This window comes from Coregonus clupeaformis, chromosome 28 (assembly GCF_020615455.1).
Source record: "Coregonus clupeaformis isolate EN_2021a chromosome 28, ASM2061545v1, whole genome shotgun sequence".
NCBI classification, from domain to species: Eukaryota; Metazoa; Chordata; class Actinopteri; order Salmoniformes; family Salmonidae; genus Coregonus; species Coregonus clupeaformis.
This window is the reverse complement of record NC_059219.1, coordinates 18807139-18833439: the sequence shown is the minus strand read 5'-3', so window position 1 is coordinate 18833439 and position 26301 is coordinate 18807139. Positions and strand designations below refer to the sequence as shown.

Here is a 26301-nt window from a genome sequence, read left to right as displayed (position 1 = left end):
GTTTAAGCATTTAAAATGGGAAATTACAAACTTTAGCCTTTGAAACCTTAATAACTACATTCACTATTTACTGACATACAGGAAGTAACTCTCTTCTTGAGCAACAGTGTGATCAGTTCCAGATAGCAGATCATTACATCTTTTTGTTGGCGATTATCAAGGATGATATTTTACAAGCTGTTATAGAGAGTTTAATACAATTCTTTCTACATCTGTTGACCAGCAGCCAGCTGCTTCAGCAGATATTGTTCTGGTGACTGGTTCACAAACTCTTCAGCTGCAATCACAGCATGCATCCTTTTTCCTCTAAGATGCTTCAATCTCAATAAGTACCTTTACTGGGCTGCGAGATCTTACATGTCTAATTGAAATGATCTTTGAATTCCTTTTTATTTAATTGCGTATATTTAACTAATAATATTTTATTGAATTGCGTGGTTAGGACGTGGGCATAGAGGGCTGAACATTGATTCTCAAACCCTTCAATTAAAGGAGCAAGAGGAAGTAGATTAATTTTGTGTGTCAGTTTTGGCAGGGGGCTGCAGAGGCGCGCCACGACTATATGAATTAGGAGACAAAACTCTGGATATATTAGCATCAGTCTCATCATCATCATACTCACCATTCAAAGATCATCCTTCGTTATCATCTACCTGTAGTGTTCCTCCAGTTAGTTAAACCTGAAAAAATCACCCATATCTGTCGTTCATCTCAATTATATATTGGTGAAGACAAAGAAAGGAAGATTATATATCTATTTTGCACACTCGCACTGTAAAACCACACCACCCCTCTCCTGAGTGCACTGCCTTTCCTCCCATTCCACAGGAGGCTGTGCAGCCCCTCTCTCCTCCTGAAAATCCTGAGCGGCAGTGACCCACAATCAGTCTTTATGTGAGATCGTGAACTGTGAGATCATGCGGATTCTGGCTGTCTGCGCACCACCCGCGCTACCACACTGCTACCCTGCAGTGGTGCCCATGCACACATGTAAACACACATTATGCAAGCACATACACAGCACCCACACCACATAAAACCATATACTGCATGTTTCACAACAAATATCATTCCAGAAGAACCCAACCTGAATGAATGAACAGACAGATGGGTGAGAGGAACTGGGAACAGAGGAACTGCAGAAACTCTCATCACTGCTACAACCTAAACTCTCATTCAGCTTCAATACATTCATGCAAAGTATTATGGCTCAACAAATTATCACATTTACAAGGTTTTGGCTGTGGGCCAGAATGCTATTGAAATTTATAAAGATGGTACAACATCATAGTCCCAAGTACAGGCCTGTCAGACCAGGCAGGGTCAATTAGGGGTTTGCAGTGTTTCTGGACTATTCATTGGTTTCTGTAGTGTCAAGGCCAACTAATTAAATTCTGGTTTAAGTATTTAATTGCTATTATGTATTAATACCCAGATCTGGGTAAAGTTACTCAGAAGACTACTAGTGGTAAGAAGTGGGTGAGTCCGCTCATGTCCAACCCACCAGTGAATAGATACTACAGTTGATAACCACACCTGGCTCTGATACTGCTCTGGTGCAAAGGTCACCAGTAGTCCGCTTCTCCTCTCCCAAGCTCCCACTTCTGATCAGTGAGGGGTCAGAGGAGAGACAGATAGATACTATAAAGAACAGGGGTGATTAGATAACTCTCACCTGGTTTGTGGCTACAGCCTTCAGGCTAAGTTCAGGTGTCAATGTTTAACTTCCTGCACAAAAGGAACCAAAAGCATCTGGCAGGGTGGATCAACAGGGATTACCACAGATAATATATCCACAACATCTTCCAGGTCTACCTTGTTATAATAGGTATTACCCGAGCTCAACTGGGACTTTCTGGTTCAACAAAAAAGGTTCAATTTCACAATCACTGAAGCGTTGCGCACCAACATGTGTGATCCTTGTCTACGGAAATACAAAGGTACAATCACACACACCTGACTGGTCCTACATTCCCTGTTCCCTGCATGATTTACCTCAACATATTCAAACAACCCTCCTATTTAAATCCCAGTCAAGCCAGCTGGTGCCCATTCCAGCCAAAGTCCCCCCGGGGCTATGGATCAGACACCACCATGACCCTTATGCATTAGTGCCATGATTACACAAGTCCCGGCTGTGTCATAAGGGCTCTGTGGGGGATGCAACCCAGGTTGGATCAAACCATAGATTACCTCCCCCCATTTGCCCACCCGCTCCCATTACCCCCATCACAGAGAGGGAGAGAGATGGGGGAGGAAGGGAGAGACAGGGGAGAAACGGAAAGGGGTGAGGGGAGAGAGACAGAGATAGAGACGGGAGAGGAAAGGGGAGGTGGGGGACAGAGGGAAAGAGGGAAAGAGGGGCCGAGGGACAGAGGATAGAGGGGAGAGGGGAAGGGGGGAAGAGGAGAGAGATGGGGACAGAGGGAGAGAGAGGGACAGAGGTCGAGAGATGGGGCGAGATGGGAAGGGGATAGGAGAGAGATGGGATCCTGGGCAGAGACGACTATCTGGCTGTGCAGACTAGAGGAGAGAGGAGTGCTCATGGTTTCTGACAATGATGAAGGAGTTCTCGGGAGTGCTCTCGACAAGTTCTCAGCACCACGCCTAGGCTTTCTCTCTTTTAATCTGCTCTCACCCCCCTCTCTTTCTCTCCTTGCCTCTCTCTCCTCCATCTCTCTCTGCTGCTCCCTTCCTCCTTCTCCCCGTCCCGCTCCCCTCCAATCACCACTCAGCTAATCCGTCATCTCACCACAGACTCAGGCCTCTCCACATCACCTGTACCTCTCCATGTGTGACACGCTCTGGCCATAACCTGTCAGAACATTTTAGGGAGAGTTAACTAGCACACTGAGGATCGAATGAGAACAATACATTTGGCTGATGAATCAAACGTTAGATGGGATTCTGTGTGACCCAGAAGAGCTTCAGTAAGAGAAATCAGATCACGCCAAGTCTACATAAAAGAGACAAGATTTAAGAGAGAGTCTACTCCAGAGGTCACTAGTTGGATTCCTCATTAAGGAGAGAGTCTTATAGTACAGGAGGTACTAGTTCTTGGATTCCCTATTAAAGGGAGAGAGTCTTATAGTACAGGAGGTTACTAGTTTTGGATTCCTCATTAAGGAGAGTGCTTTACATCAGTTAGTAAAAGAAACAGAAAGGAGGTACTTAGTTCTGAATTCCTCATTAAGGAGAGAGTCTTACATTACAGGAGGTACTAGTTCTATTCCTCATTAAGGAGAGAGTCTTATAGTCCAGGAGGTTTTCGTTCGATGGATTCCTATTAAGGAGAAGAGAGTCTTACCAAGTACAGGAGGTACTAGTTCTGATTCCTCCCATTAAGGAGAGAGTCTTCACAGTCCAGGAGGTACTAGTTCTGATTCCTCATTAAGGAGAGTCTTACAGTCAAGGGAGGTACAAAGTTCTGATTCCTCCCATTAAGGAGAGAGTAACTACAGTACAGGAGTACTAGTCAAATGAGAGACTCTTACATAGGTTCTGCATAAAAACGTTGAAATGAGAGCTCAGTAAAATACCAGGAGAAGTCATGCTAAAAAAAGAGAGTTAAGTCACTACATTATAGCCTTCTCAGCCTCTAAAACAGAAATCATGTATTGTTTTCTGGATAAATTCCTCTACTAACAACACTAAACACTGGTTACGGAATAACCGTTTAACACTTTGTGTCTACCCTCTCCTGAGCACGAAGTCATAACACGAAACTGACGACTGTTTGTCAACATAGGAACACAAAACACCGTAGAACTGGACAGCGGCTGAAACACATGGAAGCTACTGATGCTAGTGTTGCAGTCTAGGAACCAGAAGAAAGATGAGGAGGCTAGGCTAGGACACAGGACTGCTAGGTCACACAGTCAGGGTGAGGGACAGTGTTTTACAGTGACATAGAGCAAGGACAGGGATTGCTGTGACCCCTGTCCAGGGCTGTGTTCGTGGGGAGGAAAGCGTTTACAAACGTTAGAGCAGGTACTCTCTAACTTGTCCACACAGATTCTCTCATCATTGCCAAAACGTTTTGTTATGCTGTACTCTACTAGAACTTAGTCTGGTCTTCCATTGCAGACAGATTCAGTCTAACTCGATATCATGAAACCATACTCTATATTGCCTTATACTCTGTATCACTATAATCCAGAATGGCAAATATATACCTACCGCTAAAAAGTTTTAGAATTTCACCTACTCATTCAAGCGGTTTTTCTTTATTTTTATTTATCTACATTGTCTTGTTGACAGCCTTCACTCTTGGCATTCTCTCAACCAGCTTCACTACAGGAATTTTCCAACGAAGTCTTGAAGGAGTCCTTCCATGTGCACTGAGTACTTGTTGCCCTGCTTTTTCTTCACTATGCGGTCCGACTCATCCCAAACAATCTCAAATTGGTTGAGGTCGGGGGATTGTGGAAGGCCAGGACATCTGATGGCACTCCCATCAATTCGCGCCTTAGTAATAGCCCTCACAGCCTGGAGGTATGTTTAGTCAATGTCCTGTTGAAAAACAAACATGAGTACCCACTAAGTCCAAAACTCAAGCGTACTACGCTCCAGGAATGTTGTTATGTGCAGCCATGCTGGTTAAGTGTTGCCTTAAATTCTGAAAATAATCTCAGACAGTGTCACCACCAAGCACCCCCACCATCACATTTACGGAGGGAAATGCACATTCAGAGATATCCGTTCAACTACACTGATCTCACACAAGGTGGTTGAACCAAAATCTCATTTCAACAAAGGACAGAATTTCCACCCATTCTAATATCCATTCTCGTGTTTGCCAGCTAACTTAAGTCTTTCTTCTTATTGGTGTCCTTTAGTAGTGGTTTCTTTTGTAAATTTACCTGACCATGAACTAATGATACTTTGTCTCCTCACCATTAGTTGATGTTGAATTCTGTGCTAACTTTGTTGTTTGTTCTGAAATTAATCTCTGTAATCCTCTACATGAAAGTATTCGTTCTTCCATTCCTGTGGTGTCTGTTAGCCATTTCATGATGTATAGTTTCTGCATCAAAAACTTTTCCGTGTGTGTATATCAAATAATGATGACTGTCATTTCCTTTGCTTGTTGAAGCTATTCTTGACATACTATGACTTACATGTTTGTCACGCCCCCTTATCCACAACACAGCTGATTCTCAAGCACATTAAGAAGAAATAATGTAGAGTGCTTGAAGCCCTGTTAATTAAGTCATTTTCCAGTGTGGCTTCTATGATGGAAGCTAGTTGATAGAATGCCTGAGTGCACATGCTTTGTCATCAAATATAACATATATTTTGGATTTGTTTAACACTTTTTTTGGTTACTCCATGATTCCATATGTGTTATTTCATGGTTTTGATGCTTCACTATTATTCTACGATGTAGAAAATAGTAAAAATAAAGAAAACCCTTGAATGAGTGGCGTTCTAAAACTTTTAACCGGTAGTGTATGTTACAAATAAAAACATCAAATGTTTATGAAGAGACAACATCACCAATATCGCTGACGACCAAGGTTACACTACATGTTTTAAAACGTCCACAGGGACACCCTGGTTAATCTACTGATAACATAGAACACACAACAAACTCACTAAGACAGAAGACACAACTTAACAATGTTGGAAGAGTCGAGAGAATTCTGAGCCAAGCTCTGTCGTTCATGAGCAACTGACCAGAGTGAACCAACAGACAGCAGTATCTGTTAAACTTGCTATGAGCCTTTTCCCACTCAGAGGTTAATGGCACAAAAATAACACACTATCTCAAGGATGCCATACCCAGCTAAAGAACAGCAAATAACAAGAAACACATTCTTCTGACAAAGAAATGCTTCAATCAAAGTCAAACCTGTTCCAAAGTAAGTGACCATAGTGACCAATGGAGAAAAGCCTTGAGGTTGTCACCAAACCACACCAAAGGAGCTTACCAGAGTGACAGTGATGCCACTGAGGGCCCAAGAGTTGATTAAAGAAAATAAGCTGAGAACTTACTTCTGCCCTTGGTCCTGTGGGTAGAAGCTGTGGTAGTTGCCGACCTCCTCTCTGTCAGACATCGGGTACTGGTGGGGCTGGTTTGACCGATCCAGCTGCGGGGTTAGGCCCTTAGTGGGGAGCACCACTCAGACATAAAGTGGTACAGTCTGGGTGAGTCAAAGGATCAGAGGTCATGCACACAGAGCTGACCTGTGATTGGTTGGGAAGGCCCTGGGACAAGCAGAGAAGGACTAGCATTTCCCAGCGTGCTTTTGCTTTGTTATGTAAGAGGATAGGGATGGTTTCAGGCTGCTTTGTAGAAACATCAACACATCACAAACAAACTAGTACTGTCTACTTGGGTTGCTAATGAACCAAACATGGGAAAAAGATTGTATCAAACACATATATATGTCAGTTCATATATATACTGGACATGTTGTGAACAATCATGTCCATGCTCAACCAGGGATGCTGCCATGTTGTTGGATCGGTGAAAGCTGGACACTTACTACCTGATCAATTAACTGATCAGTTAATAACTAAATGCCTTTTACTTTCTGTAGTGTATTTAAAAAAATATATCGTATTGAACGTATTCTCAACAGATATTCTTTGTCCCATAAGACTTTTATTATGTTTCTAAGCATCTGCCAGTTGAGCATGTGTGTCTGCTAAACAAATCTGTATTCAAAAGGGCTTTCGAGAATCTGTTTTGAGTCAGGCTATGTAGAAGCATCCATTTAATACTGTGCTTGAATTATCCTTAATTTTCTAATGACCTAAAAGTTATTGCCCGAAAATGGCTTGTATTTTACTGGTACATGTTATACCTGTTCAGTCGGTGAACTCTAAGAACACATAAAATTACATTTGGCACATGACATGCTAGAGATAATGTAGCATCAGTAGCAGGTGATGAATCGCATGTTTCCTCGACCCACTCAAGCTGCAAGGAAAGAGTGAGGACAGGCACTTCCATGGGCGTTCGTTCAATGTGGACCAATGCCACCATGCGATCTGACGGTCTACAAAAAATAAAAAAAATAAAAATAAAAACTGGAATAAAGAATGTAATTACTAGATAATAATAGGTCATGTTAGTAAAGAAAGAAAATCACAATTGTGGTCCAGCACTACTATACTCAGTCAAAGTACTGTATAAGTAGTGTGTTCCAAAAACGAAAAAGAGTTAGTATCTGTCTACTACCAGTCTGGGATGGGGAAGGAAATGCAGCACCATTCGTTGCTTTAGGGTGGGGGGGTGTAAATGATAAGTGGTGAGCTGTTTGGATGCTGATTGGATGCTGGGTGGGTGGTGGTTGGTTGCGTGAGACAGGCAGAGAGAGGTTGGGTGGTGGTTGTTGGTTATTCTTTGGATTGGTGGGGCAGTAGCTATGCAGTGGGAGGCTGGTGGGAGGAGAAATCGGAGGATGGGCTCATTTTAATGGCTGCAATGGCAGAAATGGAAAGGTATGAATCACATCAAACGCATGTGTTTGATTCCCATCCCATTCCTCCATTCCCAGCCATTACAATGAACCCGTCGTCTGATTTAAAATGACATCCAGCCTCCTGTAGACGTATCTGTCTGGTCACCTCGTTAAGGCAGGTGAGGGAGGGGCGAGCGTCCGGAGGGTAAAGACGGCACTTGGACCTCATGAGGGCGTAGTCGGGCCGCTCCGTGGACCGCGAGCGGGAGGTGGTGGTGCGCTCTAGCGGGCCTGGTCAGCTGACCTGGACCTGCTGTGATACTCATGCCTATCAACGGCTCCGTGGGTTCCTGCAACAAACGTTGATTGAGAGAAGGAAGGAAGGAGGGGGCTCAGTGGAGCTGCTGATGATGATCAGGTGATATGGGATACAGCAGAGTGCTGCATGGCCTGGAGTCCTAGGCTGGGCCCCAGAGGGCCTGCTGGCACCTACAGTAGAGTAGGAACAGGCGTTAGCAGTGGTATGTGGTGAGACAGGGAGGGACAGGGACACAGGGGACAGGCAGGGGACAATGTGTCCCTCATCTGTGGTAGTGACTGAGTGACTGAGTGAGTGTTAGTGGGAGGCCCTTTGGAATCTGGGCACAGGAGAGATGGTGAGAAAATAGTGGAATAGCATGTGTTGGTTGGTTTCCATTCAGCCTACTAGCTTACAATACTCCTGCAGGTACATGCCTGAAGCTGTCGCCACGCCCACTGCCATTGTAAATGTAACTGAAATGCATTGGAAGGAAAGACCAAGAAAATATATTTTTGGCACTTTTGAGCAGTTTGGAAATAAAATGGAATAAAAATGCATTTCACATGCATACACATGTACACAGTATCATTATGTACAATAAAAAACAAGAATATTCTGTTGTTTTGTTGTGTGTTGTTCCATAAGCATCTTCATAGGCAATAAGTGTTGTTACCTCTCAATAGCATGTGTATATCTTGAAGATCAGGTCACATCAGTTAGACATATCATTGTCATTGCAAATGCTCATCAAGAAAAATACCTTATTTTTGACCAGATGTGGATTATCATCTGACATGAGGCAGCATTTGCAAAGTCAAAAACACAAAACACTGAGAACACGGTGGCAGCACATTAAAATAGTGAATGTTAATTGAGTGGAAAGTTGTCAGCAGGGCTATGCTTCCTAGCTTCCTGTTGTAAAGCACGCTAATCGCAACACAGCGTTGGGTCACTCTTGTTCTACACAGCCAATCGCAACACAGCCACTTCATCAGCCAGTGAATGACCTTACGTTGCCTGGAGACTCTCGATGGTGACCATTCATCATAATCATTAGTGGTCTACGATCCTCAGGTCGATTCGTCCAGGGATTGATGGCTTTGAACAGTAAGGAGATTTCAGAATCAAACAACTTGTTAGTTACTAGAGGTGTGTTGTGATGGATACTGTAGTACACCACATAGAACCATAGCTCTGCTCTCTCTTCTCTACCGGTTCAGAATATTCCCTTGGGATTTCAACCCAGTCTAAATATTAACTCAAACTTAGCCCAAGTCTGCGTGGTTAGTATATACTCTGGATAATATTTTGCACACCTTTGTTGCACAGTAGAAAACATTAAAACCTCTAGTTAGATCTACTACTAGCACCAGTGCTACTGTAGACATATATGCATCTACTCTGTATCTACACTGTTATTACGTTGCTTACCACTGCACTACTCCTACTAAAACTATACATCTACTGAAGTAGCTACAATATGAAGTCCCCCACAATATAGACTTGCCATCTCGGGCCCTGTGGGCCCTGGTCAAAAGCAGTCCACTATAAAGGGAATATGATGCCATTTGGGACACAGACAAATACTTTGCTTTCTGGTTCTACAGCTTCAATCATGTGTGAGACATGGCTTCTATCGAGTCACTGTCTAGATCTACTGTGCTGGCAGGGCCCCTATTCTCAGGGGCCTCACCGGGCCCCAGGTGACTCACCCGGGGCTCTCAGCCACTCCTCTCTCTCTCTACTCTCCCTCTCTGTCTCTCTCTCTCCCCTCTCTCTCCCTCTCCCTCTGTCTCTGTCTCTCTCTCTCTCCCTAATCTGTCTGAATATAGCAGAAAGAGAAGACACAGTTGGAATGGAAGCGGAGGGGACTTTTATTCTCCTCACCTTTCCTCTGTGACTGTGTGACTGCCATAGGACGTGAGAACCATTCATCTCCCTGCCAATCTACAGACAGACAGAGAGAGAGAGAGAGAGAGAGAGAGAAGCTATCTGGGTAGCGGCCTCGCTCAGGGAAACTTTGCTAACACTTGAATAAAGTCAGTTGCGCTGCCTCAAGTTCTGACGACTCGTCGTTTTTTCTGCTGGAGAGAAAATGCACGGCGTGTCAGCGTTTTGACTGACAGCCAGATGGCACGATGGGAACCCAGGAGGAGCATATTTGCCAGCATTACTCCAGGGGGTGCTGAGAGTGTGATGTTGCGTTCGAATGACAACTCTTCCTATTCCCTATTTAGTGCACTACATTTACCAGTTCCATATAGGACTCTGGTCAAAAGTAGTGTCACTATATAAGGAACTTGGGCATCATTTGGGGTGCCCGGCTCGGCCCAGCCCGCTGAACTGGCACATCACAACATGTTGGGCCTGGCACACACACTGGGGGAACCTGAACCTGAACCTAGCCATCATAGTGCTGGCACGGCCTGGGAATGGGGCAAGGCTGAGCTTCCCATACCCAGCACTCTTAGCATAGAGAAAGTCAGTCAGGTCCAGAACAGAAGAGAAACAGACAGACCCTCTGAGAGTCAGCATGAGGAGAATGGCTAGGCATAGTTCGCTTCTTGAGATTATAAAAATATCCTTTATTCTAAGTGGTATTGACCTTTTCGCCACCCGATATTGGCCTTCACTCAGAATGAAAACGACATAGTTTGAAGAGGACAGAGAGGGCCAGATAAAATACCAACTGCAGACATACAGTTAACCACTGTTAATATAATCCAGGCCATCCAAGATGGCGTGGGGGTAATGTTAGAGAACAACCATGCATTAATAAAGGTAAGGTAAATTTCAGCCCATTACCACCAGCAGCATAATATAGTATGCATCAAAAGGCCATGTGTCCTTTTGTTCAATGCAGCCCTTTATATTACCTGCAGAGCTGAGCATCAGAGCTACCAACCTTTATTTACCCAGATACAAACAGGACACCGAAGTCATCACCAAAACAACCACTGATGGTAGACTAGTAGGCATGACAACAAAACATCAACAGAGTACATACGTGTCACAACTGGATGTCGAGACACGATAGCTCGCAAGCAGCCTCAATATTACACAGTAATCGGAGGCAGTTGTGTGTTGTTTATGGGTCTAGTACACAACTGAGCAGAGCTGTGATGACATGTCCGGGAACCAGATATCACCCAGGATATCACGTGGGGGTTCATCACCACAATCACATAGAAAAATGTTAATGTCATACAGACGACTACAGAGAAAAAGACCCACAAAATGGCTGACTGTGGATATATACGTAGAGACACTGTAATGTGAATACCTCTTGTAGTCATAGTCGAAGGAAGCAGAGGAAAGAGCACGCCGCCCTCAGAGTGGGCTCGAGACATCCTAGTGGAGCGCAGTAACCTGGGACTGCCTCTTCTCGACTGATGTTGGATATGCGGTGGTTGCGGCTGGCGGAAAGAGAGCGGTCAGAGGAGTCAATGTGTGTTTTAAGAATACCTTAACACCAGGTTGGTCAGGTGGGACAGAGTGAGAGAAGGTCATGAACCTGTGGATGGAACCTGGTATCACATGACCCTGGGGACAACTGGATGGAAAGCAGCACCAACTCTCTCTGTAGACTGTTAAGGGGACAGTTGATGAGGGCGCACCAACTCTCTGTAGACTGTTAAGGGGACAGTTGATGGGAAGACACTAACTCTCTGTAGGACTTTAAGGGGACAGTTGATGGGGGCGCCACCAACTTCTCTGTACCTCTGCTATTCTCTTGTGGTTTGATCCCAACACAACTTCCACCTTGACCGCTGTGGATGGGTATCCATCATAAGGACTGTATATCAGATATATAGATTCATATACCGTCATATACACTGGTACAACACAGGGTGGACACTGGGCAGGGGTAACTACCTCTGCTGAACAACTCTTCACAAACCACAGGATCACATCCATTTTCACAGTATTGACAGGCTGGGGTTTCTTTGAGGTATATCTCAAGGTACAATCTAAGATAACAAATACTATTTTGGGTTCCATATAGAATCCTCTGGGAAAAGGGTTCTACATGGAGCCTAATCGGGTTATTCAGCAGGTTCTACTACGGGGGACAGCAAAATAACCCTTTAGATTCTAGATAGCACCTTTTTTCTACAAAAGGCCACACACTACACTGATGCATATACAGTATATCTTGTCCTGGAAGGGAGAAATATATACCTGGCTACCCACACCACACCACACGTTGTGTCCAATGTCGCATTGGCTTGGGATGTGGGGTCGAATAGGTTTGGTGCCATTGCCATTAAACCAACACAGGCTTGAAGCTTGATAGGCCAGCAGCTTTCTACAGACAGACAGGGGCCTGGAGTGGAGGGTGGGAGGAGAGGAACATGCACTGTCAGGTAAGGGTCTACCTGTGGATTCCTTCTGATGATCATCACTAGGTTGGACAGCGTCTGATCGAGGTAGGGGTGAGAAAATCGCTGCGAGACGATGAAGGAGAGAACAGAGAACATGGTTGGATGGGGCTGAATGGGGAGGAGGAGAGGAGAAAAGAGAGAGAAGAGACACAGGGAGAGAGAGAGAGAGATAGTGGAGAGAAAGACACAGGAGAGAGAGAGAGAGAGCGAGAGAGAGACAAGGTGAGAGAGAGACTGCGAGAGAGAGACACTGGGAGAGAGAGAGATAGTGAGAGAGAGACACAGGGAGAGAGAGAGATAGAAGAGAGAGAGACACAGGGAGAGAGAGAGAGGAGAGAAAGACAGGGAGAGAGAGAGAGAGAGAGAGAGAGAGAGAGAGAGCGAGAGAGAGACACAGAGTAAGAGAGAGAGCGATAGAGACACGGGGAGAGAGAATGGCATGAGAGAGGGCACAAGGGCAGATATGGCAAAGGGCAGGGAGAGAGATGGCGAGATAGACACAGGAATCAGGCAGAGCGTGAGGAATGGCGGAGAGAATGGCAGGGCACAGAGAGAGAGAGAGGGAAGTAGAGAGGGCCATGGGGAGAGAATGCTTGAGAACCTGGAGAGAGAGAGATGGCAGAGAGAAGAGACATGGGGAAGAGAAGATAGAAGGCCTGGGAGGAAAGTGGCCAGAGAGAAGGAGGAGAGAGAGCAATAGCGAAGAGAGGCAGAGAGAGAGAGATGCGAGAAGACACAGGGAGAGAGAGAAGATAGCAGAGCCACGGGGGGGAGAACGATAGCGAAGCTGACACAGAAGAAGATAGCAGACAGGCACAGGGATAGAGAGAGAGGGCACGGGAGGAATAGGACACATGGGGTGGGAGAGAGATAACAAGAGAGACACGGGACAAATGTGAGAAGAGAGAGACATGAAGAGATGGTGAGAAACCGGAGAAAGTTGAGAGAAGAGACACTGGGAAGAGAGATAGTGAGAGAGAGACGGGGAGAGAGACTGAGAGAGATGGCGACAGAGATTGGGTGGGCGATCCACGAGGACACAGGGATGGCGGCTACCACGGGGAGGAGAAGAGCGATAGCGAGAAGAAGAAGACACTGGGAGAAGAGAGAATGTAGAGAGAGACCGGGAGAAGGAACAAGAGAGAGAGACACAAGTGGGGACCGAGAGAGAGATGCGAGAGAGAGAACATGGAGAGGAGAAGAAAGAGAGAGACACGGGAAAGAAGAGAGCTGTGAAGAGAGAAGCACTGGGCAGGAGAGAATAGTGAGAGAGATGACACAGGAGAGAGAGAGAGAGATAACAAGAGAGAGCAGGCAGGAGAGAGGTGAGAGAGAGATATGCAGAGGAGAGGAAGGTAGAGAGTAGGACACAGGGACAGAGAGAGAGAGAGAGAGAGAAAGAGAGAGAGGAGAGATAGAGAGAGGGCACAGAGAGAGAGAGAGAGAGAGGGAGATAGAGAGACAGGAGAGACCTGGGAGAGAGAGGAGAGATAGGTTAGAGAGAGACACGGGAGAGAGAGATAACAAGAGAGACGGGGAAGAGAGAGTGAGAGAGGGGAGCACAGGAGAGAGAGAGAGAGTAGCGAGAGAGAGACACGGGGAGGGAGAGAGAGGAGAGAAGAAGAGAGAGACACCCGGGGAATGAGAGGAGACACAGTGAGAGACAGAGAGAGATGCGAGAGAGATCACAGGGAGAGGCTTAGAGACACAGAGAGAGAGATAGTAGAGAGACAGAGAGAGAGAGATAGCGAGAGAGCAGAAACGGAGAGAGAGAGAGGGAAGCGGTACAGTGTTCCGGAGGAGAAGAAGGAGAGGGATGTTGGTGCAACCCCCCTCCTCTTCCTCCCGTGTTAGAAAACCCATTCTGCGATGCATGATAGCGCTCCTAACTTACTTGTTACAACACGTCAACACTACATGCTGCACAGTGGATCCCAAGCTGTCCTTGTAAGATACTGAACGTTGTGGGTGTTTACTGTATGGATTCGCAATCCAATTCAGAATGGCCCCCTAACTGTCCAAAATAGTTTCAACACATCAATTTCTGCATTAGTTAAATTTTTTACAAATAAACTGGAAAAACAAACTAAAGTACATTCATATGTTGGGATTTTAAAACAAAAAATAACATGCAGAGGCAATATAAACAACCTCTCTAAAAATGTAAATTCCCCAAAGATAATGATGTAAGAAAATATTATTATTGTTATGAGATAGATTGGGTCATTTCCAAATGATCTATGAATACATCTGGAAATGGCACCCTATTCCCTTTACATGCACTACTTGACCAGGCCCATAGGGCTATAGTCAAAAGTAGTTCACTTTTATAGGAAATAGGGTATTATAACCTACACTGAATGACTCATTTCCTGTTTCCCTAATTTTCAACTGTTTTTATAAATAACAGCAGTAGTTGATTAAGGAGAAGCTGAAATACAGTCTTAGTGAGCAACTGTCTGTCACACACAATCTAGATAAGTGCATTTCCTGTGTCTGGCCCTGATTTAGACTGCCCTCAACCATCCTCGCCTCAGAAATATCAAATCAACTTAATTGGACGATGGGAGAGGAGGTAAGTAAGTAAGGAGAAGACTGTGCCAAGGCTGAGCTGTATGTCTGAGACGAGCTGGGCTGGTGTTGGTGCTGTAAGCAGGACCTGTCTGGCACTGCCATAGAAACAGTATGACTAGAATGGGAAAGGCCCCTCAGACCACAAGCAATTTGACAGTACACTGATGTAATGACTTGAGTGGGGTTGTCCATTCTAGAGATTATATTACTAAGTCTCAGGTGTGGTGGAGGAAGGAACATCATAACACCACATGGCCCAGGCAAACAGCGGATGTGTCACAAATGGCACAATATCTCCCTACATAGTGCACTACTTTTGACCAAGAATCATAGGGCTCTGGTGACAAAGTAGAACACTCTATAGGAATAGGATGCCATATGGGTACAGCAAAAGGCTCCAGTGAAGAGGAACAGTAGAAGAGACAGTGGTGTTATACTGTAGTTTAGTTCCCTCTCACAGATTAACAGCTGCTATTAAACTCTATTACTACACTCATTAAAGGGTGATTGGAATGTGTTTGGTTCTATGGTCACTGTAGATCTATCTACAGTATATTGGCATGCATTTACATTAGTTATATGGTATATATCCATATATAATTATCTACTATAACCTCTAGTAAATTGTCATGTGTTTAAAATGTAGTTGTATGGGTTGCGTCCCAAATGGCACCCTATTCCCTACATAGCGCATTACTTTGGACCAGAGCCCTGTCCTTATCTTTCCTTAGTTCTTATTGTTGTTGCATTGTCCAGAAGGAACCTGCAAGCAAGCATTTCGTTGGACCATGTATACCATGCGTATCCCGTACATTCGACTAATACAACTTGAAACTTGAAACTATGGCCATGTTCAAAAGTAGTACACTATATAGGGAATAGGGTGCCATTTGGGATGCACACATTGTGATTCTAATGAGTCTGAGCACCGGAGTTAATGGTCCCCGCTCAGTATTAATAAGGCAACAGGATTTGAACACAAAGAAGAGAAGAGGTTAATTTAAGATCCACCGATTGCAGGACATCAGAGAGGAGATTTGAGTTCATAGGACGTTTTAGGGAAAGGGACAGGTTGACATGTGAGCACTTGTGAGATATCCGTATAGCAGTTCTAGGTGTGAAAGCATCAGGCAGATTAAACAGGTGTATGGTTGTGTAACAGAGGCAGTTCAGTGAAACCACGCTCATGTGATTAGTAACCGTGCCTGAGACCTGAACATTTGGGTTAGCTCCAGAGCTAATGCCTTTAGCTCAGAGGTCTAACAGTTACACAGTCTTGTGGCTCGCAGACATCCCGGGTTGGAACCCTGTCAGTCCCAGTTGGTTGTGTTGTCTGCAGGAGCTGGTGTGTGAGGCTGTGTCGAGGTTGTGTGGGGCTGTGTTAGGGCTGTGTCAAGCTGTGTCAAGCTGTGTGAGACAGGCATATCTACCTGTCAGGTGAGTGGTGGTCATCGGACACACTGCGCCGGTCCACTCTACTGGAGGAGCTGTACTGAGACGACGCGGGGTCAATGTCATAGCCGGGGTCCAGACTTCTGCTGTATACAACAGAATCACTGGATCACCCCCTTAGTACTGTACAGTCACAGTACAAACTCCCCACAGTGTCCCCTAGTGGCTCGGGGATGCACCTACTCACCTTAATGCTATCACTGTCAGTGTGAGTGAGATCCCAGTGCGGTTATTTGGGTTAAACGTTCTACTATCAAGACAACTATCACAGAGATACCACTTAAAGGACAACCTCTGATATCAGTTGTGGTTCTCAGTTCCCAGTATGGTGCAGTTTGGCACATACTGTTTGTTTTTGTGTAAGGGATACAACTTGGGATGCTGGGCTAGATGGGGGATAAGTGAGGTGGGGGAGTTACCTCTGTGGAGGGCACTGGGAGACCGCGACCGCGCCGGTTCATATCTGCCGACCCGCGAGCAGTGGTTGGATGACATCGCCTGTTCGGGGACAGACAACGTGGAACTATTAGGTCCCTGCCGTTCTGCCGGTAGTCTGGATAGAGAGGGGGAAAGAGAGAGACAGAGAGAGAAACAGAAAGAGAGAGACCGAAAGAGAGAGAAACAGAGAGCGAGAGAGAGAGAGAAAAACAGAGAGAGAAACAGGGAGAGAAACAGAGAAACAGAGAGAGAGACAGAAACAGAGAGAGAAAGAGAGAGAGAAACAGAGAGAGAGAGCGAGAGATGTCAGAAGTCATTCAGAGACAGACTCATTGTTCTGAGCACAGCCTTTCTAACCTGGTCCCAGATCTGTGTGTACTGTCTTGTCTAGTTGGCAAGGCAGCACAAACTGATCTGGTACCAGGCTACAACCTTTCCTCCCTATTGACCATACACACTGCTGCAAATAACAACCATACTGTCAACGGTAATAAAATATGGTTTAGCAGTTCACCTAGCATAACAAAAATTATTTAGGTTTCTTAACATTCATTTTCAGAGGATTCTTTCAAACTTTTCAGAAGTTGCACACAGTGGCATAATGGTTGATGGCTTTCAATTTTCAAAATGCTGAGGCTCTCTATATTCAAATAAATGAGGGCTTGGTCTCAAATCGATGTTCATGTGATTCAAGTCATTGCGGTTAACATTTTTGCATTAAACATGAAAATAGCTTTCAAAAATCAGAAACATTATAATGACTTTTCCCTGCTAGACTGATTAGTCCATAGAACTTGAATGAGTTCATTATTCAATAATCATCCATGGCCAGGAGCCATGGTTAAGGTCAACGCTTTGCACTATTAACGTTGATTAATATTCAATAGAGTGTATAGCACATTAAAATGAGTTAAACGTAACCGTGAATCAAAGGTAGGATTAGGAAGGAAACACAAGACGTTATGAAATATGAGAGGAAAAGTTCACCTTCACAGCTACTTTAGTCTGATACTTTTATACTTTTATAAATTATCTCCAAATAATTTGATTTTCTCTTAGAAATATGTTTGAAAGTGAGTTTGCTGCATTGTGAAACCTGAATTTCTTCAAATTATGCATAGAAGGAACCCTGTTAACATAAAAGGACAGTATTATGTGCATGAATATTATGTTAAAATGATTCACAATCAAGTCCTGCATAACACTACAGCATACATATTTACTATAGTGGAAACAATAGAGAAACATTAAACCAATTCCACCTGACATCATTACATTTCACTATCTAACATCTGCCCAACACTGGGCTAGCTAAGTACCCAGCTCTGCAATCAGCTTGCCTTGCGTGCACAACCCAAATGTAATTCATTGGTTCTCTTGACAAGCCGCTTCACACATGACTAGAAACTGTGTGTTAAGCATATATATATATATATAGAGGAGAAAACCTCAGATCTTAATTAACAGGACATAACCAGCAGAGAAGAGTGACTGCATCACAGCTTCACTTAGTTAAAACCACAGCAGTGACATCTCAATTCAGGGAGAAGAGAAACTACTAAAAGAGACAAGAGGACAAAACCAATCAATCTTTTATTCCTGTGAAAATGTATCATCTCTTCTCCCTTAGTATAGTATCAGTAGTTTGATATGGAGAAGATAGGAGGAAAGGGGATTATAAAAATCTCTGGGAAACAAGGGTGGAGGGAAGAGAAGATAGGGTGAGGAGAGAGAGAGGGAGAAGAAAGAGCGAGGGGAAACGAGAGGGGAGAGGTAGGAGAGGAGAGAGAAAGAGAGAAAGAGAGAAGATAGAGGAGAGGGGTATTCCCACTGAGTGAAGGGACATCGTGGGCGTAGTGAGGGAGGAGGCTGTGATGTGAGAGAGGGGGACTGATGAGAATGTTACAGAGGTGGGAGGGTTTCCTCCTCATCTATTACACACACAGCTGTCTGGGTTCTGCCTAGCCTGCTACAGTAATCTACTCTCTCTCTCTCTCTCTCTCTCTCTCTCTCTCTCTCTCTCTCTCTCTCTCTCTCTCTCTCTCTCTCTCTCTAACTCTCTCTCTCTCTCTCTAACTCTCTCTCTCTCTAACTCTCTCTCTCTCGCTAACTCTCTCTCTCTCTCTCTCTAACTCTCTCTCACTCTCTCTCTCTCTCTCTAACTCTCTCTCTCTCTCTCTCTCTCTCTCTCTCTCTCTCTCTCTCTCTCTCTCTCTCTCTCTCTCTCTCTCTCTCTCTCTCTCTCTCTCTCGCAACAGCCTCTCATTTGAAGTGCAGCAGCATCAGGCTGCGACTAGCGTGGGCGCCTGCTGCCTGCGTAGAGGAGAGCAGCTATCTACTGTAGTGCAGAGGGAAGGAAAAGAAACTCACTGCTCCTTATAGAGCTGCTGCAATATCTTAGCTAGCTACCTTCTTCTAAAACATAATATGATACATTACAGTACATAGACATACATACAGCTGTATGTTCATATACTGTTTACCCCTGCGTTAGCTGCATCAACATTATACTGTGAGCGACTATGATTATTATTCATGTGTGACTCTGTCAGTAGTATCTTACCTGACACAACACCAACACCATCTTCACAGTCATAGTCAGAGATCTCACTGTCGCTGATTCTCTGAGATCCTGGAGGAGAGATGAAGAAAGAAGAGAAGAGAAGGATAGAGGTTAGTTTACTGCAGGGTCTGTCCTCTTCCCCTGGTCAGACCATGGCTCTGTGGCCTAGCTGTCACCAGTGATGTCCAGTTGGTCTAGACCAATGCTCCAGTCCTGGACATAGTCAGGGAAAGCCGCAGACACAGAAATAGAACACTATTTATTTTTAGAACACTATTTAACAGTATTATATTGTATCTCAAAGTCACGTTCTTACACTGACCAATACTGACCACACTTTACAACCAAGGGAGCCAAGACCTACATATACTCTCCAGAAATATAAAGTCTGCCTCTTCTGGTTTTACCCACCAACGTGGGAGCTGCCTATTTTAGCTATAATGTGATATAAAGTAGAATTTAAAGAGAACAACTGTAACATATAGATAGTGTGAGACATGATGTTGGATGTGATGTAAACAATGTTGTGTGGTCCTCTCCATCTAGCCTAATTGGCAATAGCTTCCATGTTTTTCACGGTGGTGCTTTGAACTGTACATCTGAAGATCGAGTCTGAGAGGTATTCTACCGTCTCAACCGTCTTCAGAACATCTCCCTCCCTCCCTCATCCCTCTTTCCAAGTCGTCCCACACTCACTCTAAACTTGGCTGCTTTTCTGACTTCTTCACTGTTCAGTCAACTTAAATCAACTGGACACTTGGGCTTTTACAGAAATGACAAGAGCTGCATTCTGGCAGCCGCTCTCTCAGCCTCTCTCTCTCTCCCTCTCTCCCTCTCTTTTTCTCTGTCTCTCTCTCTCTCTCTCTCTCTCTCTCTCTCTCTCTCTCTCTCTTCTCTCTCTCTCTCTCTCTCTCTCTCTCTCTCTCTCTCTCTCTCTCTCTCTCTCTCTCTCTCTCTCTCTCTCTCTCTCTCTCTCTCTCTCTCTCTCTCTCTCTCTCTCACACTCTCTCTCTCTCCCTCACATCTCAGATGGGCAGAAACTGTTTTAATGCTCCTGTTTTAGAGCGGTCAGCTCTTTCACCTCACACACACACACGCACAAACGCCCCGTAAAAATGGTAAAACTCAGCTATCACTGTCAATAATCTCAAGCCTTAACATTGGAAATACATGTGCCGGTTACATACATTAGAAATATGTCAAGTCAAGTGCAAATACAAGTTCACACCCAACAGACAACAGAGACACAGACACAAGCCAAGGAGAAGAAGAACAAAAACCAGAATAATTATCATAATATTTTTCAAAGGGAAAATGTTGGCATCGGGCGGGAGATGAGACAATGCATTGCACTGGGAAAACAAGTGGTCAACATATTCAAATGATAAACAGAGGAGTGGACAGAGCTCTTTGATATAGCTAAATCACCAGGATCTGGACTGGGAAACAGAAACCTGCTGGGTCTGAGGCTGACCATGAGGCGGCCATCTTGTCTAAGAACTGAGGTGGAGCGGAGAGGGAGCATAGCGAGGATCGAAGGGAATTGTGAGATAGCTAATGGAGGAGTGGCATGAGAGAACACTGGAGGTAGAGAACAGTGCAATAGGACTGAAGCAGAGGGGAGAGACGGAGTCTTCTTGTGAACAGCAACACTGAGTGGAGAGAGAGCTCAGTGGCGAGAGCAGCATGGAACAACATGCGGGGGCCGTTACCTGAATTGTACGAATACGGGCCTTTTTCTGTAAGTATCAGGTTGAGTTGAGAGGGATAAGAAAACAGACAACACCGTATCAACATACTAACAGTAATAAATACTTCATAAATCCTTCAGGCTTTGGCAGACAGGCAAAGACAGTTGGTAACAGGGCACCTGCCTGCCACCATATTGGCTTTTCAAAATTATCTGACTTTCTGTCACTTTTCACAGTGCATGTCTTACGAAATGGACGGTTGGTTCGCCACTCATGTCTCATTCCCTATCCTGAGGTTTGGGGCTTGAACAGACAGGAGCTTTCCTACACAGTTCTAGTATAAACTAGTATACAGGTTATGGATGTTAGGGCGGAGGGGTAACCTACTCTGTATGGGTAGCCTCCGCGTGGGGCTCTCTCCGTGGAGCTGTCTGCGCTGGGGGTTGGGCGAGGCGCGGGGTAGGGGCATGGAGGACACGTCGTGGGTCTGCAGCTTGTACCAGTGAGGCTCATCATCCAGCAGGGCTGTCTCCAGCTCTATCAGGATCTAAAGAAGAAACACACCAACGTCACACACACACCACACATACAAACACACATGCATGCACACACACACACAAACACTCACAGTCCTCAACACACTAGCCACTGATAACTGGACTCAGATCAAGACCTCCACACGCCTGGCCCGACATAAAACATTTTTTATGAGGTTTTCCAGAAATCCTGATTGGAACATGGGTCGAGGTCACCCCAAAAAAAAATACGGTCCCTGAATGTTTTTAATAGTCTGCGCACCTATTATTATTATTATTAACATTCTGGATTTCCTGCTTATTTCCTCCTGATCCCCAGAATATTCCAAACGGGATTTCTGGAAGACCTGGGTATTTTGGGAAAGTTACCAGAATTCTGCAACCCTATTGGCAGTGAGGACAGAGAGTGAGTATGTGCTGATGTTACAGTAGGTATGATGGGTCGATGACATCAACCTCCAGTAGCCTATCATCCTACTTATGGAATGTAGGGTTTTATCAAGAGCTTGACCCTATTGGTTGGATTAGTTGAGCTATCAGAGTTACTGTCCAAATCCTGACTGGATGGGTATGTTTGGTATTATATCAGAGATGGATGAGTGCCTGAGTCTGGTTAAGTGGTAGCGTTGCCGACTCCTGTTATGAATATCGCCTCAGCCCCTTATCTCTGTCTCCCTCTGTACCATATGTCTTTTTCTCTACCTTCTGACTGTCACTGTCCATAAAACAATAGAAAACTATTATGAAAAAAAAAGAGATGGATGGGCTTACCTCTCCCAGGAACTCGCTTTCCTCCTCCCTGACCCTGGCCTGGTCCCACAGCGTGATCTCCAACATGCGCTCACGGAACTCCCGCCGGTGCACAGGAGAATACATAAAGGTCTGGTTCCATTTGGGCTCTAAGGATTTCTTTACCGTTTTTGTTCTCCTCTTGCTTTTGTCGCTGGAGGAACAATAATTCAAACTGTTTTTATTTACAACCATGGTAGAAAAGACTCCCGAACAGGTCAACACGACACAGCAAAGCACAGCACAATGGGATGAGCTGGTGAGGGAGTGAGTGATGTTGGAGCCCTGTTCAACTTTCTATTATTACTTCCATGTGTCTGAGAAGGGGTTCTCTGAGCACAGTGAAGGTGTCGGTAAATGTAGAGTAAAACATATGATGATCTTTGTGATGGTAGCAGTTTAAATGCAATGTGACATGTCCCCAAATTCAATTACCATAAATAAAAAATGATAAGTAAATAAAGCCAGACATTCTTACCATAAATTCCACTATTATGCGAGAGCCCATATCTGTATCAATCAACCAATGGCAACTTTAGGATATTGGAGGATAGGTCTAGCCACTAAGCAATGGCTGTGGATGGAATGAAGTGAAATGCTGCTAGCTAGATCATCCCGTAGTTACTGTCTCTACTCTTACCTTCTGTCAGGGAGGAAGTAGATTTTGACGTAGGGGTTCCTAGGGCGACCATCTTCCCTAGAAGGCAGGTCCTTGGCTCCCAGGATGGTGACTATTAGCTGATGGCCCACTTTGTCATACCACAGTTTGACCTATGGATGGGACAGAACAGGGTCACATGGTCACTGGGCTGCCAGTGGGGAGGGGGGGGCTCTATATCAGGGTGACCTCATTACCCTCCACTTGGAGAGCTACTGGGTGTGCAGGGTTTAGCACCAGCCCTGCTCTATACTAACTAACGAACACACCTGATTCAGCTAATCAAGGTCCTGCATGGTGAGCAGCTGATTAGTAGAATCACTGAGTTGTGTTATATTAGAGCAGGGCTGGAGTAAAAGCCTGCACACCCAGTACCTCTCCTGGAGGAGGGTTGGCCCCCCCTGGTTTACCTATTAGGCATTAGCAGGTCACATGCTTAGCGGGGTGGGGGGTATGGGGGTACTAAAAGCATTCTTGTTTGTTGAGATATGGAAATAAGGAGATGATATGATCATATCAAGAAAAGAGAGTAGCAAAGGTTGAACAATGAGAGCTTAAATTAGCTTAATAGTGTCCACAAAACAGATATGTACTCTATGTAGCATGACCTATATCTTACCGTGCGGCTGCTCTATCCACATTTTCTAGGTGTGTTTGTGTGGAAAGGATTATACAGTATGTGTATCTATATTAATATCTACAGTATCCTGGCTCTTGGTATCTGAACCATTACAACATGAGAATTAGACTAACATGCTTTGAAATGAACACTTACTGCTTTTGGTTGTGAAATTGTATTTGGAAACATACAACACAATGCAGGCCTCTACGCTGACCCTTTTTACAAGGAGCACATGTGCACGTAAGTTGAAAAATATAGGCGCACACAAAGATATTTAGGAGCACAATTACAAATATTTGAGGTATTAAACCTAGAATCCTTCATTTTTGTAGGCGTACTAGTGCTCCTAAATTACAATTCCAGGACGCAGAGCAAAATATTTGGCGTATATGCAAGTAAAATGGTCGCCCTGTAGAGCCCTGCAATGCAGTGTCAGATACTCAGTGTATAGCTAAAATATACATATAAATCAATCATGCTGTCATGAGTGGCATCAAATACACTTCACACTTGTCAGAGCGAAGTATGGACATAACAGAGAACACTTAGAAGTAAAAAATGAAAGAAAGAAAATCAACGAAAATATTTGTTTTTAAAAAATAACCGAAATATTTGTTTAAAGAAAATAAATGAAATACTAGAGGAAAATCAAGCCTTCTAAGCTCTTGCCCATACTTGCTTATGTAGATAATGACGGGAGGAGTCTTAAATCATTGCATTGACTACCACAGTTATCTCTTTATACATGCAGCAACAAAAAGCAACAGCAATCATTTAATACATACAAGATCAGTCAGGAGATCTGATATTGTCAAACAACATAGGCAGTAGGGGCCTTCAGGTCAAACAGCTTGCACTAGGAAGACTTCCTCAACATTGAAGTCCGCTCTGACCATACTACAGTACCCCCCATATGAATGATGGTATAACTCTTAAGCAACAGATTCACCTTGAAAAGTTGAAATTGAAATGATACCCCTGATGTAATACATTACACTGCTTATATTTCCTGTACAGTCGGCTACATCATTTACATTGACATTATTGCATGGCCTGGTTAAGTAGAGCATAACACTACTTCTACAGAAGGCTAATAGATCGACCTCCAGGAGCTGAGCCAAGGGTACACTACACACCTATTTATAGACTTCCATTCTCACCCTCTCCTTATCTGACAGATAGTGTGAGGTGTTGGCTATACATCACCTACCTTTAAACGAGGAAACCAACAATGCATATCATACCAGAAACTCCTATACAGTATACAGTATATATATTTTGTTCTAAGCTAAGCTGATGCTTGACAAGGACATGATGGGACCTATATACAAATATGATCTCCCAAATAACATGAGTACTCCACACTCCAACTCTCACAAGCTAGCCAGAATAATGACAACTCCTCAAAAAGGTCCCACAGAAAGATAGAGACTCCTTGCATGTTTGGTTCAAGTGAATTCAAATGGTAAAATATTACTTTAAATCTGCTTTAAAATAAGGGACAGTTATCTTAGCCCACTTTTAACTGCAATATTTACATTTTAATCATTTAGCAGACGCTCTTATCCAGAGCGACTTACAGTTAGTGAGTGCATACATTTTTCATACTGGCCCCCCGTGGGAATCGAACCCACAACCCTGGCGTTGCAAACGCCATGCACTACCAACTGAGCTACACGGGGCAATATGACATTTACGGCCATTCAAAAATGTCAACATAAATATTTGGCAAACGTTGTGTTCATGATTACCAGTTGTTGACCGCTGTTATTATAGCAACCTATTCAGGACCTGAGGGATTCAAGCCAATGAGGATGAGGGTCCAGTCTAGTTTCATGTTCCACAGAACAAATAAGCTCATTTATTTGTCCCACAAAATGTAATAGTTTTTCTAAAACATTTAAGGAGACACCCTCCTTTAATTGCCAATGTGGAGCACTGTTGCAGCTGACTAGGTCCAAAAGTCCCATGTCAGCTAACATGTTGAGCAATGTGTTTGAGCTTGTTGTTGCTGTTGAGCGTAGGCTACAGGATCTGGCAACGGAAGAGTGTCTCTCTGAAATATTTCCTTTAGATTAGTTAGTCATGCAAAGAGTCGAGACTCCTGGCATAACGGTATGATCATGTTATATGGTATCAATGAATAATAATAATAATAATAATAATAATAATAATAATAATAATGATGATGATAGAATGCACCGCACTGCAAGGGAAAGATGCTGCCATTTCCCTGGTATGCATTTTCCAAGATGGAAGAAACCAAAAAGGCAAAAGAAAAAGGCGAGCGAAGACCAAAGAGAGTGAGTCTGTGAGTCAGACAGGTGTTTACCTGGACCCTAGGGACAAAAGGCGCTGTTCTTCTACTAAGGCTTTGGCTCTGGGTAAGCAAAATTAAACAACAACAAAGAAAAATGCAATAAAACCAAAAAAACATAAAACAACCAACAAAACACACTCACTGGACTCTAACCAGTGCCACAATAACACAAACACATTTTGAGGAGGAGGGGATGGAGAGTCAATCTAGCTGTGTGTGTTTTTCCCCACCGTTCATTAGCATCAATCTGCATCTCATTATTCACTAATGTGTTGTATTGTCTTGGAGCCTTATCTGTGGGTTCCTGTACCTCCACACTGTAATCCTCAGGCTGCTCCGCTCCCGTTTTCACAGAAAATGATTGATGACTTCTAACTAAGCATTCCCTTCCTTGCTCTCTGGACTGTAACTTTCCTTCCTTTCTTCATTTAACATTTGTGTCACGATGACGTATTCAATTCCAATTGTTCCCTCAACACAGTTTGAGAATAATATGAATATGAATATAAATAATAATAATAAACACAATACAATTTATAACTGCATCCAATGTATTATTC

At 44.2% G+C, this 26301-nt stretch overlaps 1 protein-coding gene across 1 annotated transcript in view; it reads right to left on the bottom strand.

Moving 5' to 3' along the window:
* Nucleotides 1–11005: 11005 nt before the first annotated feature.
* Nucleotides 11006–26301, bottom strand: part of LOC123481127 (regulating synaptic membrane exocytosis protein 2-like) — a 35071-nt gene continuing 19775 nt past the window's right edge. Inside the window, exons 9-16 of the mRNA XM_045208345.1 lie at nt 22782–22912; nt 22124–22295; nt 21204–21363; nt 19126–19194; nt 16649–16677; nt 16544–16557; nt 16103–16210; nt 11006–11129 (exon numbers count right to left, since the gene is read on the bottom strand). Coding sequence (XP_045064280.1) covers nt 11006–11129; nt 16103–16210; nt 16544–16557; nt 16649–16677; nt 19126–19194; nt 21204–21363; nt 22124–22295; nt 22782–22912 — 807 coding nt within the window. The remainder of the gene's footprint in view (nt 11130–16102; nt 16211–16543; nt 16558–16648; nt 16678–19125; nt 19195–21203; nt 21364–22123; nt 22296–22781; nt 22913–26301) is intronic.